General features: G+C 41.7%; 1 protein-coding gene across 1 annotated transcript in view; it reads right to left on the bottom strand.

Moving 5' to 3' along the window:
* The window catches only part of LOC136692416 (heparan sulfate glucosamine 3-O-sulfotransferase 3A1-like), a 42,399-nt gene extending 28,053 nt beyond the window's left edge, over positions 1-14,346 (bottom strand). Inside the window, exon 1 of the mRNA XM_066665795.1 lies at positions 14,018-14,346. Coding sequence (XP_066521892.1) covers positions 14,018-14,346 — 329 coding nt within the window. The remainder of the gene's footprint in view (positions 1-14,017) is intronic.
* Positions 14,347-19,447: the final 5,101 nt, after the last annotated feature.

Genomic DNA, 19,447 nt, shown 5'->3' with positions numbered 1-19,447 from the left:
CTGGGAACCTGGACTGAACCATTACTCTCAGTGAATGGTTCAGTCTTGCACTAGCTCTCTCCTGGCTCCACCCCTAGGCAATGAAACACACCTGCAACAATTCAAAGCCTCATTGACTCATATTAAGAAAGCCCTTTCTTTGAGTCCTGATTTGCAAAGTCTTTGTAGTGTGAGTTCAGAGCATTAGAGTGTTGATTCCTGTTTTTGAACTCCTGCATTGTTTGTAGTTACCCGAAAAATACCACACAGCACATGTATCCTGCCTACATTCCTCAGTTATCAAACAATATCTTTCCACTAAATCCAGATCCGATCACATTTTCTTTACTGCTTAAAACAGATCATTCATTGACTATAAAACTTAAAACTGCTGTCTCCGAAATCTGTGAGAGAGAAATAATAAAACAATAAGGGAAGTTTCAAAGCATTCACACTGCAATTAAACTAAGATATAGCACAGTATTAATGAGGGATTTAGGAAGCCATTTTGTGCACAGCCTAAATTCTTAGTTTTCATCTGTTTTAAGTAAGAGATCAGAGCTGGAAAAAGCTCATGTCCTCCATCACTGGGAGGTGTTTGTCTGGTGTAGATCCTTCTGTTCGTCTGGGAGTCAGGCCCTGGCTACATTAGTAATTATAAATCTCCAGGTCGGTATTAATTGAGTTAGCGGCCTTCCACCTCCTCCTCCCCCTCCTTTCCTTTCCTTTCCTTTCCTCTGCTTTATTAATCACCTCCGGCACTGTCCTGGTGCCACGCTGGGTCTCTTAAGCACAGGAGCTAAACTGCTAAGCTAATGGCTAACTCACTTCCACTGTCTGATCTGTCTCAGCCTCTGACTAGCCCACTGCTAAGTGTCAGCTGTCTGTTGCAGGGCATGGCTCTAGATTTGTGATTAACACATTGTGGACATTATGCTATACTCTGAAATCAAGGTTATTGCCACAGATATCCCCCCCACCACCTCATATGTTACATTCTGGAATGGCTTTACCTTAGGTGTTGGAACATTTCTATGATTTTATTAGTGATTAGCATTAGTGAAGTCAGGTGCTAATGTTGGATTAGCACAAGTAACCAACCAATATGTGTGTTTGGACTGTGGGCAGAAACCACACCATCCAGTCGAGTGGGAGCTCACTTGGTGACCAAAAAATATTCACAACTAATTTACCATAATAATGTACAGATGTTATGAATGAGTGTTCATTGTCAAATTAATAGTTATTGAAATTATTATATTATTATAGGTGGCTAGTCCCTGCAAATCACATTTGTATTAATTGCTCATGCCCGCTCCAGGGTTTGTTCCTACCCTGTTCCTGCCCAATGATTCCGGGAAGGCTCCGGACCCGCCGCGACCCTGAATTGGATAGGAGTTTGCGAACAATGAATGAATAAATAAATGAATTGCTCATATGAACCATCTTTACTTTTTCTCTTTTTCTTTGGTCACAGAGTAAAACCTAACCGGATTCTTAATTGGAATGCTAATATCACATTTCTTTTTTTTTTTTTTTTTAAACCTCAGTGTGCACCAGCTTTAGGTTTCCGCTGTTGAGTAAACACAAAGCATCACTTTCAATCTACTGATGTGGTGGAGGGAGCCAGATCACTACTGATACTCTTTCTCGCTCTCTCTGTATTCAAACCGCAGATACAGAGGGCTAGCTGTACTAGATAAAGATACTGTCACTGAAAACACCAATCTTAGTTGTGGTATATAGATGCTGGCAGATGCTAGGCCTTCAGGAGCTCAACTGAAGGCCTTAGGCTTAAAGCAACACTAGGTAACATTTGATATTCTTGCTCCTGGGCTCTCCCTACAGTTGAAGAGTGTAATTCAAGTTTACAGCCTTGTCTCTGGAGAGTGATGGGGCAGTTTTCTACCCTCCTCCAAATGTTACATAATGCAGTTTCTGCAGCGCTGAGCCCAGACCAGCAACGACAGAGGCTCTGTTCTCCATATTACAGGTCAGTGAAGCATCACAATGATTTTGAAGCTGTAATTTTAAGCTAAAATACCAGCTAGTGTTCCTTTAACCAGAAACATAACTGAAAGGTGAACACTTAATCTACTAGTGTTCTTGTTTCTGAAAAACTAGCTCTAATAGATCCAGCTCAGCTTTGGGAACAGTATGTGCTGACTCCTCCGGTCTCTGTGGAATAATGATGGATAATGAGCCAGTAGCCGTAAATCAGTATCAATTCTGTTGTAGTTATCTCTCTCTCTCTCTCTCTCTCTCTCTGGGCTGTGATAAAGCTGTGGCTGTTGCTGTGGGAAAGTCAGATTCATTGTGTTTTTGGAACGCCTCCATCCCGCCATCGTCGCTCTACCGAGAGTCATAATGTGCATGTGCTCCAGTCACACATCATTTACCCACAACTCCCTCTCTTCCTGGCCCCACCTCTGCCTCCGTTTGGCTCGGCCAGGGCAGTTTTGTGGCTACCTCAGAGGCAGGAGCTTGATGTATGGCAGTTATTGGGATTCTTTCATTTCTTGGAGCGAATGTTTCTCTTGGTCACTTGGTCTTGGAGTTGGCTTCTGATTTGGAAACAAAAGTCATCACTCTTCATTTGAACACTCTTCAAATATTATTTAAAACTATCCTTGGGCTGAGTGTCGCATGCAATCAAATGTCCACAGACATGTTCCAACATCAAGTTTAAGTACTCCTGTGTAAACGAAATGAAGAGCAGTGGATCAGTGTTGTGATGAAGCTCCATTCCAATACATTTAATGAGTGTGAGTAGTGTTTGTGATCCAGAACTCATCATCCATCATCAGCACCTGACCTCACTCAGGAATATCAGCTGATAGCAATCAAATCTTCACAGAAATCTTCCTACATGGTCCTTAACTGTTATCCATTACAACAGTGTTCTACACAGTAAATTCACCAGTGTTAAATCAACACTAATAGTGTTAAAACAAAGTGTGAATTTACAGTGAACAAAGTGTGCTGCTGTTTTTCAATGTAGAACATATATTCTTGCAAAACACATTAATGTGTTTCTGACAGGTCTTCCTCACAGAGAGAGAGAGAGAGAGAGAGAGAGAGAGAGAGACCCATGGAAGTAGATTACTGTGACAGCCTCAGGTCTGAGTTTCCTAACTAGACACAATGAGAAGAGCCCGAGGTTAGTCAGCTCTGCAGTGTTTGAAAACACTGTTCCATTGAGTCTGGAGGGAGCAAACAGAATTGATATTCACAGACACACTTCTCTGGCTTGTACAGTAAATCACCGCTTCCCTGGAATACACGAGCACATCTCTGATATTTTATTATGAGGGGTCTAAAATCTCAGTTTCTGTGGAGGAACATTGAAGCTCTTCAAGCGTGAAATATCATTTGGTGATGTTGCATTTCCCTAGAGTTGTTTAAAAGTTTGGGTTCTCCTGATTGAATTACGGTCCGTCTCCGTCAGTCCGCCCCCGGTGAATCGTGACAGATCTGCTGAAGATCTAATAACTAACAACTGTGAATTGTACCATAATATAATTTGGAAGTTGATCATTCACTTCTACTTGTTTGTGTAATTTACAGCAGGAGCTAAATGTTCACTAAATATTTACATTTCTGTACTTTTCGCTTAAATGTGTATGTGTCTAACACATAGCTGAATCAAGTCTATACATCTCATTACAAAGAACAGACTATACCCTTTTAATACAAGTGAACAGTTCTGGGGTCTTAAAGCTCTGGCTTTTAGCTGTTTTTGTTTGGTTCTTCTCTGTTCTCAATTTTTACTCAGTGCTCTTGTCTGTTGTGCTCTGTTTAACCTGGTCTTCAGCTCTCACACTAAAGTGGGTCCAGTGCTGTGATTGGAGAGACTCATAAGAAGGGTTGGGGCATCTCTAAAGTGGCTGCACTCTACCTAAGAAGCAGCACAACTCAGAATGACTCATTGCATCCCATGTTTTCAGACCTTAAAACAGACTGAGTGGTCTTGTGATACAGAGTGTGGAAGGTTGGCTCCTGATCCCAAATTCAACGTACGCATGCATTGACCAAGCAATTCATAACGTGTCTCAGTTAACACACTGTTTTTTACAGTTATAATTTATTCAAATTCAAATCCTACTTAGACTTTACCAGAATATTTCTGTGACAAGTTTTATACAATTTAAGAAAATAACTAGTGTTCTTGTGCCATCTCCAGTAATTTACCCAGAGTGCTGTTGGTCTGCAGTATTGAATGTTGACTGGCTGCTGTAGTAAGAAGAAGAAGCATCAGTTTTCTCTAGAGTAAAGACTACACAAACCAAACAATGTCAACAAATAGTGAAACTTGAGCTTAGTGTAACCTTAGTCCACAAAAACACACACGCTGCATTCCCTACAGGGCTGCTCCCAGTGACCCAACACTCATCAATTAGCCTTTCTCTCCAACACACACACACACACTCACTACAGCCCACACTTTCTCTCTGATCTCCATAGCCTCTGCCATTTGGATGAAAGTTATCAATTAGAGCCCCGAGGGTCATATCCTGGGACCCCAGCAGGTGAAGGATTGAGGTGTGTGTGTGTGTGTTGGAAGTTGACTGCACCTGTTTCTCACCTCAGGCCGTCACTGAAAACAGATTCCCAGAATGCCTTTCAAGCAGCTGCTGACAGTCAGCGCTGTGTAGCAGACCACCAGTGACAAACTGGACCCTAGGGGTCAGCTGCTTAGAATGTGTGTAAATATCACCAAGGAACAGTTTGGAATCACAGTTTTCAGAATCACAAAATACCGACGTCACACTGAACGTACACCAGGACTCTGAAGATGGCAAAAACAAGTTATAAAGTGAAAATAATAAAGATGTATGAAGCTACGGACGATGTGATGTGTGTGTGTGTGTGTGTGTGTGTGTAATTGTGTGTGTGTGTGTGTGTGTGTGTGTGTGTGTGTGTGTGTGAGGGTGTGTAATTGTGTGTGTGTGTGTGAGGGTATGTAATTGTGTGTGTGTGTGTGTGTGTGTGTGTGAGAGGGTGTGTAATTGTGTGTGTGTGTGTGTGTGTGTGTGTAAAGTCCTCCAACTCCAACTGAGAGGCCTTTTGTGTCCGCTTCAGCGTCACATTCTTACAGCCTTAAAGTGACTAATGTCTATCGTTCTGCTCCGATCATATTACTGACCTCTTGACCTCAAAAACATCAGCTACACTGAGTCCTCCACCCTTTAGTGACCTAAATCCATAAACACACACACACACACACACACACACACACATAATCTGAAAGTTACACATAAAGCACACCACAGGTCAAGGCTTTACTCTTTGTTCATTTGCCTATTTGACAAGTCCACGTTTGGTTGGGGATTATTATAAATAACACAGAGAGAAGACAAAAAAGGAGTGTCAGTAAGTTATGACACAGCTACAGCTAAGAGGCTAATGCAATTAAAAGTATTCTGCATCACACACTCACTCCAAACGCTTACTCTTTGTGTCTCATATCAATATAGGAGTCAGTGGTTGTACATAATTCCCTGTTTCCAATAAACCTGCAGTCGTGTCGTCCATAGTCCATTGCTCACTAGCAGCTCAACAAAAGATCATAACATTCCACACATAAACACACACACACACACGGCCACAGAAATCAAAGTCTCAGCAAAAAAGCAGACAACAATCGTGAAGTTGAAAGCTGGCTTGTATATTTACAGTGGTTTCATTTTACTTGTTGACCAAACACAGGTGCATGCGTCTGCCAGTTCACCCAGCTGCAATGTGCACAACACGGTGGGCATTGCCTCTGTGCCTCGTCTGCAGCTTATCAGATTTAATGTGATTTCTAATGTATACATTACATAAATGTGACAATTGGACTCTGTTCCTGTAGCAGGAACGTTCTATGGGCTTTGTTTGAAAATACAATAGATCAGTACCTCCTGTTTCAATCATAGGATGGGATAGAGAGCAGACTGACACACACACACACACACACATAATCCACACCCACAAATAGTGCTCTCTTTGTTCAGTGTGATGTCATCACCCAGCTGGTTCCTGTCCTGCTATTACAACATTACAACATAAGCTACATCACCTTGGCACAGGTAAAAGGGGCTTCACGGCTAAAATAAACAGCAGGCAAGCAGGTGTGTGTGTGTGTGTGTGTGTGTGTGTGTGTGTGTGTGTGAGAGAGAGAGAGAGAGAGAGAGAGAGAGAGAGAGAGAGAGAGAAAGAAAGACTGGTAAAGTACCCAGAGAGTGAGTGGCTGAGTGTGAATGTGTGAGTCCATGTTTCCATGGCCATATTGTTTTTATTTCCTCAGTCTCTGGTGCAGGATCTTTGCCATCGTGTATTAAGTCAGTGACTGCAGGCTTCAGCTCCACATATAAAACACACAGAAACACACTCAGAGTCCCGAGGCGCTGAGTGTGTGTTTGAAAGCTGGAAGGAGACGTCAGAACCCAGACGGCTTATCGTTTTATTACTTTTCATTCTTTATTTTGTAGAAGCCATTCACTGCAGCCTGCTCCTATCAAGACACAGTGAGTTTAATGTGCTCCAATTAAACTGTGCAGAGAGCAGCCTTGTCACTCACTTTTTATTGTAAAATGCATTAACCGGGCGACACAGTGGCGAAGCAGGTAGTGTCGTTGTCTCACTGCTCTAGGGCTCGGGGCTTTTGGGTTCAAACCCCACTTGGGTGACCATGAGGAGTTGGCTATTGGGATTGGCTATACAGGAGTGTCCATAGGTGAGAGTGTGTGAGTGAATGTGAGTGCTGGAACCCCGTCCAGGGTGTGCTTCTGCCTTGTGCCCAGTGGTCCCATGTAGGCTCCAGACCCAGCGTGACCCTGAACTGGAAGAGCGGTTACAGGCAAGCGATGTATGAACTTGTTACTCGGCGCTATGTATTATGATTCATTTAGTGCATGAAGTGTTCAGGTCATTTGTTTCCATTTATTGTCGGAAAACTACACTGACCTATGTTTATTTTCTGAACACTTACTCCATCCCAAATAAGGACTACTAGCCTAGCTCTTACCCTAACACGGGACTGCCCAACCCTGGCCCTGGAGATCTCAGATCCAACACAGACAGATCTAATAATCAAATCATCCTGGATCTGGTGTTTGATTAGAGTTAGAGCTAAACTGTGGAGGGTGGTAGAGCTCCAGGACCAGGATTGGGCATCCATAGCTTTCCTCAAACCAGAACCCAAACACTAAACTGAAAACATACTTTCTCTTTAAAATGCAGTGATTTACATGGTTTGGAAAAACACGTCTGTAAACATGAAGAGTTTTCCTTCATAAGGTGAATAAAACTTAGTACACACACACACACACACACACTTCTGGCAAACACTAGGTAACTGTTCTTCTACTCGTTTATTTCTCCAACATATCACTTTTCCAACCTTCGTCCTCAATCAGAATCTTGCAAAAAAGCTCCTAGAGTGGTTTTAAAGGATTTGTTCAGAGGCGTGGAGGAGGAATATTGCTGCATGATTTCTGGCAGTTTTTTTTTTTTTTTAGAATTTAATGGATCTGGAATGGCAGCGCTTTGATATGCATTCCTAACTCCACATAAGAGTGAGACCCTCACCACAGAGCTACTGAGGGGAGAGGAAACGAGAAACACACACTCACACACACACACACACACTTACACTCTCTGTATTTGCTATTAACTCCACTCTATTAGTGAATTTCCTCTGTGAACAGTGCTGCCTCTAAAAATACTGTAAACCCTGATTTAGACGAATTTAACACTGCTGTAAAACCCCTTTCCCTTCTTCCAGTTCTCATCACTGTGAAGCCTAATAAACTCCACTTGTTTTCATGAAGCGTGGGGCTGCCATTAATTTTGTGGAGACTTACTTCATTCATAAATTAATAGGAAATACAAGCTAATCTTATCCTTACCCTAAGCATTAACCTAATCCTAACCAAAACCCTTACTCTACACTTTAAACATGTCTTCACTTTAAACTTCAGTAAACCAGCTTAGATAGATAGATAGATAGATAGATAGATAGATAGATAGATAGATTTATAGATAGATAGATAGATAGATAGATAGATTTATAGATAGATAGATAGATAGATTTATAGATAGATAGATAGATAGATTTATAGATAGATATATAGATAGATTTATAGATAGATAGATAGATAGATTTATAGATAGATAGATAGATAGATAGATAGATAGATAGATACATAGATAGATAGACAGACACAGATAGACAGATAGATAGATAGACAGACACAGATAGATAGATAGATAGATAGATAGATAGATAGACAGACAGACAGACAGACAGACAGATAGATAGATAGATAGATAGATAGATAGATAGATAGATACTTTATTGATCCCCAGGGGAAATTCAAGCTTGTGGTCCCCAAAACAAAGAGAAGCCCCCTGATAGGAATGTGTAAACAGGTTCTCTTCCCCACAACAGCATGTATTCCTGGTACGTACACACACACACACACACACCTTTAGTGATTTAACCTGTTCATATACGTATATATTTTAAAGAGAAAGTCCACCATTGTTCCAAAGTCTCGACGGAATTCAGACATTAACAAAGTCCCTCTGAGAGCGCTGAACAGCACGGTTAATAAAATCCAACTCCCTTTTCAGGCAAAATCAAACGTCTGCCCTTTGCACTCAGTGACGGGAATGTAACCCAAGCAAGGTGTTCTGGAACACACACAGGGAAAGAATCTGACCCCGGTGGGTGAGGGTCATGTATGTTTTAATGACCGGGTCATGATCCTGCCCTCTGAGGCTGACTGACCCTTACTCAGCAGGTCCTGCCGTTTAAACACAGTGCAGCCCCCTGCGGTCAGAACAGGTGAAGACCACTGTGAGGGAAACTCGAGTAGACCGGCTTGCGATGAACGTTAGCCTCGGCAAGAGCCCCTCATTGTATCACAAGGTCTACTTTGACCCCTTTGTGTGTGTAGAGAGAGGATTACCATCACAAAAGAGCCCACGAATGAGCAGGGCTGCCTCAGGGTGGAGAAAGAAGAAGGAAAATGTGTTTGGAGGAACTGGAGATGAAGTCATTGATCTTGTGTCAGTCGTGAAAAGACAAACAAGAGCTTCCGCCGTGGCCTGCTGCGTCCCTCTCTGCTTATTTCCCATGACACCCATGAGGGCCAATATTTTAAGCTTTTGTTGTAACAAGATATTGTATCTGTAAAACTGAAAACTGAAATATTTCTACAGGGCAAAGTAAACCACGTCCTGGTCATAATCCTCCCTCCACATCATCTCTTTAATTCCACAGAACAGTGCCGCAGCACTCCAGAGCCCTTAACACCTCTCTAGCTGATGCTTGGCATTGGGCAAAGTTTCCTTAGGCTCCTGTGTGGCTGCTCCAGAACCTTCCATTTCATGTCACGTTTCCTGTGGAGGGTGTGTGTGCAAATCTGAGCTTGCGTTCCCAAAATGACTGCAACTGAAACTAACCCTGAACCTAAAACTGACTCTATCCTTAACCCTCCTCTTGTGTTAGGGTCCTGAGCGACCCGTTTTTAGGTTTTAAAACAGACAAGTGCTCCATAAATTTGTTTATTGCGTCAAGACTTTTTGACTTTGTCAGGAACTTCTATTTCAACAAAATAATTATTTTTTACTAAATTATAAAATGCTCTTATTAAAACGATGGCTTTTCTGTTGTTAAAGGGTCAATCAGAAAACAAGTGCCAAATCTGGACTCATAAACACACTCTACACCAACAGCCTACAGCTGGCTCCTCCTACAACCACTCGAGCTTCAGTCAGGGGCTTCTATCTTTGTCTGTTTCACAAAACAAGGAAAGACAGACATGTCCAGACACGTAAGGCCCAGTCAGTGTAGAGTTAGAGTTTTGTATCGTGTACATCTCCAGTTTACAGTCTGCAACAATGAACAATTAAAACCAATCCTTTCATGGATAAGGAACAATAACAAGGTCAACAACTGGCTGATAATTAATAGTTTTTAGGGCTGATTTGTGTCTTATGGCTGATTCAAGGCCGACCCGTTAGCATAAGAGTTGGTAACAGAAAGCTAACCTCTAAAGCTAATCTTAACCTCAAAGAAATCCAAATTAAACTTAATCCTGGTCCTAGTCTTAACCCTAAACTTAATACAGACTCTATCCTTAACATCTACCTCAATGCATTTCAAACCTGGTCCTAATCCTAAATGTAAAACCCAATACAGACTCCATCCTTAACCTTAACCCCAATGTCGTCCAAATGTAGCCCTAATCTTACCCCAGCGCGACTCGCAATCAACTGACCTCCAGCAGGCACTTTGTTAACAATCCTACCATTTCCAGATCGGCCGACGAGGACCATCCACATTAAGTGGGAACAAGTTTTTCTCACTAACAATTTTACGCTCAAGTGGAGTTGAGAACTTGAGATTTTTTTCTCTTCTATAATCCGCAACAATAACAAGAGCAAGTGGGTGTCAGCATCTCCAATTCCCACACAGCTCCCAGTCCAGCGCACAGTTCCTTCACACTCTCTCCGTCGACCATTACACCGGACAAAGGGCCGTCATCCTGCAGATGGGCGTCTCTATGTTCAAGGCTTCACAGCTCGGCCTGAAAAGAGCCCCATAATTCCAGCAAATTGGACACAGTGATTAGGGCCAGAAAAAAGGGGGCCCCATTCATAACATTAGCTCTGGAGAGAAAGAGAGAGACTATTATTTCCAGGGGGTTTGACTGGGGGAGGGGGGGGGGGGGGGGATGGCAAGAGAATTTTTGGAGCGAAACTATTCCCGTGTTTGTTTTTCTTTCATTTTTTCGAGCAATTTGTATGTATCCGTCAAATCGTCCTGTCTGGGATCCATTTCACTGGGCCTCGCACACAACCAGCGGAAACAAAAATGAAAAATGAAAGAACTGGCAGGGTCTTATGAACAGCTGACACACACACACACACACACACACACACACACACACAGACTTCCTGGACATTTGCTTTTGAGTTAGAATAAGGAAGACATTTTTGCACATCCCTCCACGGCCTGGCATTATCCCACTGAGTTAAACATTTACATTTATTTCCCCCTAAATATAAAATGGAAATTTCCACTCAGGACACATGGTGTTGCTTCTATAGTTTTACAGTGGAGCTACAAGGCTAATGTACCAATAACCACTGTATAACAAACATCACATACTTACATCATAAACCCTCCTCATACCACACCATTAAAACACTTCCATCCATTACACTGACACCTAGTGGCTTGGATGTGTCAGAGATTCTTTACTAAACCAGTTATAAACATGGGGGACCCACTCTATGCAGTATAAACTGCTTCACTCAAGAATTACGTGGCGATATGTTTCACTATATAAAATAATAAATATAATAAAAATAATAAAATAATCAGCTTCTTTGGTGCACTGTGGGGTGTTTTTAAAATAAAATGCATGAGATGAAGTTTACCGAAATATATCAGTATTTATCTGTACAAGGCTCACAAACAATAGTCACACTGCTGTTTTCTTGGTTTCTTCTTTGGTAAGAAACTGTTTTTCTGGATTTAGAAACAGCGCCACCAATGGACAGGAGATAAACCAATATGAATCCTAAATAGTACACGCAGTGTAAAGAAAATGAAATAGGCAAGAAATATGTTTTGAAGGGTATTGTGCTGCTATTAACAACAACAACAACAAATAATAATAATACATTTATTTATATAGAACCCAAAGCCCTTACAATAACAATAGACAGAAAAACACTGCAAATGTATTCAAAAATAGATGTTTTAATATATGAACGTATATTGTGTTTGGACTGATTTATCCAAAGGTTGTAACTGAGCTGAAATAAACCAAGTTAAACAGCTTTGAACCCCATGGACTGATGCTTCAGTTTGAACCGTTGTCCAGACACAGGACAGGAGTGGGTTAGAGGTCATTACAGAGGGATGAAAGGGTGTACAATATTAATTTTGTTAATCTAACACTAAACTTCTCTTTGAGTTGTTGTCTGTTGAAGGAAGGTTCCCGAGGTTCTGACACTGAGGCTAAAATGGCTCTGATACGTCGCACGGCTGGAAGCAATGACCTGAATGTTGTCCTGTTGTTTTATTGAAGCGGTTATTTATTTCTCCAGTGTTGTGAACTGGAGGGTCCCCTCTCCTCTTAAGAAGCCACTCATTAAGTGTAACACGTCTGAAAGCCCCAGCTCCTTCTACACCATCACAGCAACAGGATTGATGGCACTCTCTGGGCTGAGGCGCACAATGGAGGAATCGGTAAACAGAGGGGTGTGGGAGAGCGATGGAGAAAAGAGAGAGTGAGCGTTTGGAGGGAAGAGTGAGGAGCTGGGGGGATTAACAACTAGATCGTTGGGAAGTAAGTGTGTGTGTGTGTGTGTGTGTGTGTGTGTGTGTGTGTGTGTGTGTGTGTGTGTGTGAGAGAGAGAGAGAGAGAGAGAGAGAGAGAAAAGTGCGGCAGTTATTTTTTCTGTTATAAAATGTATCTAGACTCATGGAGTTATCTCTCATGTCTCTCCTTGGTTTCTCCAGGTGGTTGTACCCTTCTCTGGAGCTCTTTTGTACTTTATTCAGGACGTTTTTAGACTCTAGTTCTCTTTGATTTTAAGTCCCAGTGGAAACTGTAAAGTTTCTTGAAGTCTTTCACATCCTTTTTCAGCTTCTTTTAACTTTTGGAGTTCAGTAAGTTTTCTTAAAGTTTTATATATTTCCTGTAGATGCCTTTAGTGTAGGATATGAATATAAACATTTATAAAATATATTTCGTTTTCTTGTGCTCTCAGACGAGAGCGAGAGAGAGAGACAGAGAGAGAGAGAGAGAGAGATAGAGAGCGTCCACTGTGTGAGGCCCATTCCTCACATAAATCTTTATACTTCACCCAGCACTAAATTTTAGCAACACATTCCAGTTCTAAACACAAATAAACACAGTATTCTCTCATTGCACCACCACCATCGACACAAACAACACAATCACAGTATGGATCAGTCACTGAGATCTCAGCGCAGGGTTTAAACGAGGAGTAAAAGTACACCACTTTTTAAATTAATTTACAATAAACATCTTTTTAAAAAATAAATGTAAAATACTCTGACACTAGTTTTTTTTTTTTTTTTTTTTTTTTAAAATAAAGATCATTAGAAAAATAAAACACAACACACAGAAATTACAAAAAGAAAATTAGAAACTGAGAAAAATGAAACAAGAAACAGCCAATCAGCTTCAAGACTGTTCTGACATTATTCAGCTGTGGATAGATACAAAGCGTCTGAGGATTGGAATGAACAGGTCTCAGGGACTTTGTTTAAAAAACAACTGTAAATGTCTAATTTTTCATAAAAGTGAATAAAACATTCTGTAATTTTTGTAATTTTTGGTAATATTCGGTCATTTTTGGTCATTTTTACCAAATGAATATTAAGGACATTAAAATAGTGCAGAGGTATTTTTTAGAACTTTTAATAAAACAACTGCAAATGTCTCAGGAACTTTTCACAAAATACTGTAAGAGTGTGTGGAACTTTGTGTAAAATAACTGTGGAGGTCTGGGATATTTTTACAAAACAATGAGTAAATGTCTCTTGTGCTTTTTATTGGAATTAATGCAAAAATCTGTGGTTCTGTGAAAGTCTTAACACTACACCATTAAGTAAAAATAGACAATGTATAATTAAAATAAAGTGATTTTAACTGAAACGTTTTAATGGATTTAAAAAACAGAAGAAGAACAGGTTCCAAAAAATACAGCCCCTGCTCTCCTTGTATTATTAAAGTGTTATAAAATTATTATTATTAGCGTAATTAATAATATTTACTTTAGAAACGTGTGTTTATTACTTAATGCTTAATTAGTGTTAATATTTAATATTATATTAAATCTGAAATATTACTGTAGCCACAGATGTGTAATCGACAGTAATAACATATCTATAAATAAATAATAATAATAATAATAGCGATAATACTGATTCCTGAGCGGCTGCGGTCCTGTTCTAACGTTAATAACAACATTAATAACAACATTATTAACGGTGATAATGTACCTGTACCACTGCAGTCCGTTGTGATAGTTCCGGTCGAAGAAGTGCGGCTCCGCTCCCACCGCGCGGACGTCGGGATGCACGCGCAGGAACTCGAGCAGCGCGCGCGTGCCTCCTTTCTTCACGCCGATGATGAGCGCCTGCGGCACGCGCTTCGTTCCCTCGTCGTCCGGCCTCAAGAGCGTCCCGCGCGCGTTAATACCATTGACGTTATTAATGTTGTTGATAGTAAAGGACGTCACCGCGAGGCTCTGCAGCACGCAGAGGGTCGCGAGCGCCGTGAGCAGCATGAGCACGAGCTGTGTCCTCACCGCCACGCGCTCCGGGACCATGACGCGGCCATGCCACACACACAATCTCTCTCTCTCTCTCTCTCTCTCTCTCTCTCCGCGCAGCTGTGGTTGTTGTTAAAGTGTTTGTCTTCTTTTTTTACGTCCTCTCTAAATCGCAAACTGTGCCTCGGGTCTTGTTCAAATCGCGCGCGCTGCTCGTCTTAGTCTTTAAAGAGAAACCCGCGGTAATCCATCAGCACGAGCGCATCTGACAAGTCGTGGTAAACTTATCGCGCGCTCACACACCTAAACTCTCCCGTGAAGCCATACACGCGCTGCAGAGCTCCGATCACAGCCGCGATTGGCCCGGATTTTGGCCAATCTGGTTGCAGTGTGGGCGGTGACCTGCAGGTGACGCTCCACAGGGCAATGCCATGTCGGTAAGAGGGGTACATCTGTCTATGCAGCTATTGGTTGGGGGCCACCAGTAACTGGCTCAGTTGAGTCCCTGTGAATTTACAGGAAAGGCGTCTAAAGACCTTCGGACAAAGTGTAATTCCTAAAGCCATCCACAGCGGAGGGGCCCATGTTCCTGGAGAGCAGTGTGTGGGGGAAACTAGGCGCCTGTTTCGTGAAGCTGCCCACAGGTGTGTGTGTGTGTGAATGAGTGTGTGACATTGTCCAAAGGTGTGAGTGAGTGACTGGGTGAGTGTGTGTTTTTTTAACTGAGCGGTTGTATAATATCTAAGTGAATATGTCATACATGTCAGTGTATAATCGCACACTGAATAGCAGCATGAGATGTGAGGCGTCTGTGAGTTTGGGAGAATGTACAGAGAGATATCTGTGTAATGAGATTAATACCAACCTGCTTTACATCACGATGACAGATAAAATCATGTGAGCTCCAGCAGTAATCTCCAGTCTTCCGTGTCTTTCACTGGGGAATGGTACATAAGCAAACGCCTGTCTCCCAATGTGTTCCTATTTTTTATTTCATATTTTGACCTGTTCCTCAGTCTCAGGGATCAAACACTGGAGGAACCTAACAGAGCCGTAACAGAGATGATTTAATATTGTTTAAACACTTACTTTTATTGTTATTTGTATTGTTTAATCCGACTGACATGAGAGGTGTAATCCCCTAATTCGAGTTCTGGTTCCAGTTCTGGAGTCTACCACGAATCATCAGGTGCAAGGAGGGAACAGCCGACTGCTTCATTGATTAATGGTTGCCACACATTTGTTTCCTCAAATCAATATTTTGGGGTTCCTCTCCCCAGGAACAGAGCTTTTTTGTCTCTTTATTGTTGTGTGTTGTCGCCTGCTGTTGTTGTGAAATTAAGTGTGTAGTGGGTTTGTTGTGTTGGTATTGTGTTGTTTCTAAGTCTTTTTAAGGAAGAGCTGTGTGTCAGCTTCGTTGATGTAAATGCAATTAAAAATAAACTGTAATCAACAAGAAAAAGTTAACCATTGCTGCGCCTGTAGTAAACGTGTTTGGTATGACACCTTACACTCGTTACGAGACGTAGACGAACTCTTCTGATGATGCAGGTGAGGGTTAGGGCCACAGTGGCAGTGCTTCAGAGTCAAACTTTGGCCACTAACTACTTTGTAAATCACTTTAGTTAGAGATGCAGATGCTAAAGTGATGCCGATAGCTAACATTACAACATGGAAGCCAGATATTTTAATGAGGTTTATAACTGTAGTAGCTTTCACTAAAAGGAATGTCTACTGTTGTGAGGGAAAGCAGTTCTAAACTCCATGTGTTTTAAGGTGGTAATGGAGTTACACCTGACTTTGGAGACATTTCCACCTTAAGTGATCCCAAACAGCAAAAATAAAACAACATAACGTTACTCTGGAGCAGAGAGAGAGAGAGAGAGAGAGAGAGAGAGAGAGAGAGAGAGAGAGAGAGGCAGAGAGAGAGAGAGAGAGAGAGAGAGAGAGGGAGAGAGAAAGAGAGGGAGAGAGAGAGAGAGAGAGGGAGGGAGATAGAGATAGATAGAGACAGAGAGAGAGAGAGAGAGAGAGAGAGAGAGAGACTAGCATACCAGACTGAGACCATTTGTTTTTATATTCATTTACAGACACTGGGGCTTCGTAAACACGGTGATGAAACATCTTCTGAATTTTATAAAATGTGTTTAGATTACAGTCATGAGCTATGCCTTTAAATCATCCTCACACTGGAGAGAGTGGATAACTCATAATAATAAAGACATATCAGATGAGAACAACAACACAAAGCTATATTTAGCCAGTTATCTCATTGATCTAAACCTCTGACCTCAGTTCTGCTTCTTTTCTCAGGTTGAAGAGGTAAAGGCTTCCATGTTGCACTAGAACCAAGACAGAACCATGGCTCAGAACCTCAAAGAACTGAGGCCTTGGGGTATATATTAGCCTACAGCTAAGGAGAGCTAGGAGTCGGGCCTGGTTGACACCACAGGGAGTCCCCGCATGGCTGATGGGTGCTGTAGTGAGAGGACACTGATGAATGGAAAGATGAAAAGGATATTAAATCACACATTTTATCAGATGGAGGATCACAGTCTCATTAGAGGGATCCTGGGGAATAGTTAATTCCTGCTCTGGCTCCAGACTCAACCCACTCACAGATACACCTCTAGTTTATCGTGGACTGAGCAAAGTCACCTACCCCAACAGTGTGTGTGTGTGTGTGCCAGGAATATATCACATTGTGGGGACTGAAACCAGTTTACACACTCATTGTGGGGACCTCCCGTTGGTCCTTAGCGTGTAAATAAATACATTTTATGGTAAAGACATGTTTTAATGTTGGGTCAGGGTTAGGTTCAGGGTGGAGCTATTAGTGTTAGTGCCAAAGTTAATGGTAAGTTTCCACCAAATAAATGGAAGTTTATGTAATGTTCCCCACAATTCACAAATACAAGAGGTGTGTGTGTGTTTAGTGAGTCTTTAGCTTTCCCTGGTCTTGTCAATCTTTTAGTTTTTCTGTTGCCAGCCATTGCTATGTTTCTGGACGCTAGTTTGTAGATGTGTGTCTGCTTTTGACCCATCACAAGTGTTTGACAGCACTAAATAAAGCTCCAGTCCTTGTGTATAAGAATATGCTCATCCCTTTAACGTTAACACACCTTTAATTTAAAAACGAAACAATCCTCTGCGTGATTATTGAGGGGAACTCGACAAGTTACATGTTTTCCGTATTGTCTCTGACTCTCCTCCTTCTTTGGATCCCTCTCTCGCTCGGAGGCCACCTAAGAGGACCATACTGTCTCTTTCCGTTTGTAAGAAGCAGGGGAACAATTCAGAGCAAAACAGAAATAACAGAGACGCATCATGTCTTTACAAGCGAACAAGAACACAACCAAATGTTTCACATCTGCTCCAGCACTCAGAGACATTAGCATCAGAAAGACTGCGCCGTGTTTCCAAAAAGCGATGGACACTTTAATCACAGGCAGCCTGCTCGGGCCAGATGTCTCCAGTGTTGCGACACAAAGCAAGGGCCGCTCTGCGTTTAAACAAATCACAGCCGGGTCTGCTCGACCTCGCAGGGAGAAAGGAGGAGGCATGACCGACCCGCCCCTGGAACTGCCCACCACACTGCACACCCCCCAGAACTGCCCCCAGGGGTCAAATGATTTTACATTGTCACCAGTGGCTTCACGATGAAGGAATGCAGACAGAGTGGGTTCTATAGGAGCGTGCAAAAGCACACACTCTTAAAACAATCAAGGTGCTACAGAAGGTCCTTTAAGCGACGCCATAGAAGAACCACTTTTGTTCCATAAAGAGTCGTGTGTTAAAAAACGTACATTTCTGTTCTTCTACGTCGTCTTTCAAGGAACCCATTGTAGCACCTTTATTTTCAATAGAGCACCCCAGCCTCTGCTGATTTTGGGGGACAGTGTATGGCCACATGTTTGTGGACACTGGCTCATTCCACATTTCTTGTGAACACCAAGGGAACCGATAGATAGTTTGTCTCCCTTTTGATGCAGTAACAGCTTCTACACTGGAAAGATTTTACACTTCACTAAATAACCTCTGGATAAAGACACCTACCTTCTGTCTACAATCACAGTCTGTTTTATCAGCTCCACTGACCACACAGAAGCACTCTGTAGTTCTACAATTAGACGGTAGTCAACCTGTTTCTCTGCATACTTTAATGTCCCCCATTCCACTCTGCTCTTCAATGGACAGGACCCGCAAATTACCACCACACTCTAAAAAGTCATTCTGGTGGCCTTTAGCCAATGCTTAATATATGCACTGCTTTAAGATAAAAATGTAATTGAAATGTAATTGTTTTATTGAGTTTTTGGAACATAAATAATATAAGTGTTGTTTCAGCACAATTCCCTGACTGACCCCAACTCAGTGTATTCCATTAAATACAAAAAAGCAAAAGTCATTTTCTGGCGACTCAGTTATTTGTGTTGGACAACGCCATCTTCTCATTCATTTGCTTTCTCCCGCCCTCTGGGACAAGATGGATTTTACCGGAGAAGGCTGCTTCAGTTTGCTCCACGCACGTCTTGTTGTGGATAAGGCACAAAAAAAGCTCCCACGGTGAGGGTTATAACCACTTTCATGACCCAAAGTGGTTTGTTTTGTTGGTGTGTTGAGGTTTTCCTGTTTTTCTGTTGTGTTGATGGTCTGTGTTTGGTGGATATTAGCAGAATTAGCCGGCTAGGCTAGCTTTCCTTAACTCTGTAAGAGACAGTGTTACAACCGTCAACAACACTTTCATGACCCTCAAGTTTTTTTTTTACTTTTTATTTAAATCAAATACTTGCTTTGAGACTTAAGGCACAACAAGTTAAACAGAGGGAGAGGGAAACAGAGGAGAGAGAAACAGAGGAGAGAGAAACAGAGGAGAGAGTTACTGTTTATTACTGTTTTTATGAATGTTCATAATGTGCATCATTGTTTAAATTGTCTCACACTCTGACTGAAATGGAGCCTTGTGACATTTATACAGTAAACATAGTACATGTTATTTACTCTTTGAAGTATGTGAAAGATGTGAGATGTGATCACAGAACAGAATAAAAGTAATCACCCTGTTGAATATCTTTTGATGGTGACATTTATTAAGTTTATTAATTATAAAAACGTCACAGTAACTCACCGCACTCAAAACTGGATCACTGTCATTTTA

This window comes from Hoplias malabaricus, chromosome 3, assembly GCF_029633855.1.
Source record: "Hoplias malabaricus isolate fHopMal1 chromosome 3, fHopMal1.hap1, whole genome shotgun sequence".
Taxonomy (NCBI): Eukaryota; Metazoa; Chordata; class Actinopteri; order Characiformes; family Erythrinidae; genus Hoplias; species Hoplias malabaricus.
This window is presented reverse-complemented; position numbering and strand designations above follow the sequence as displayed.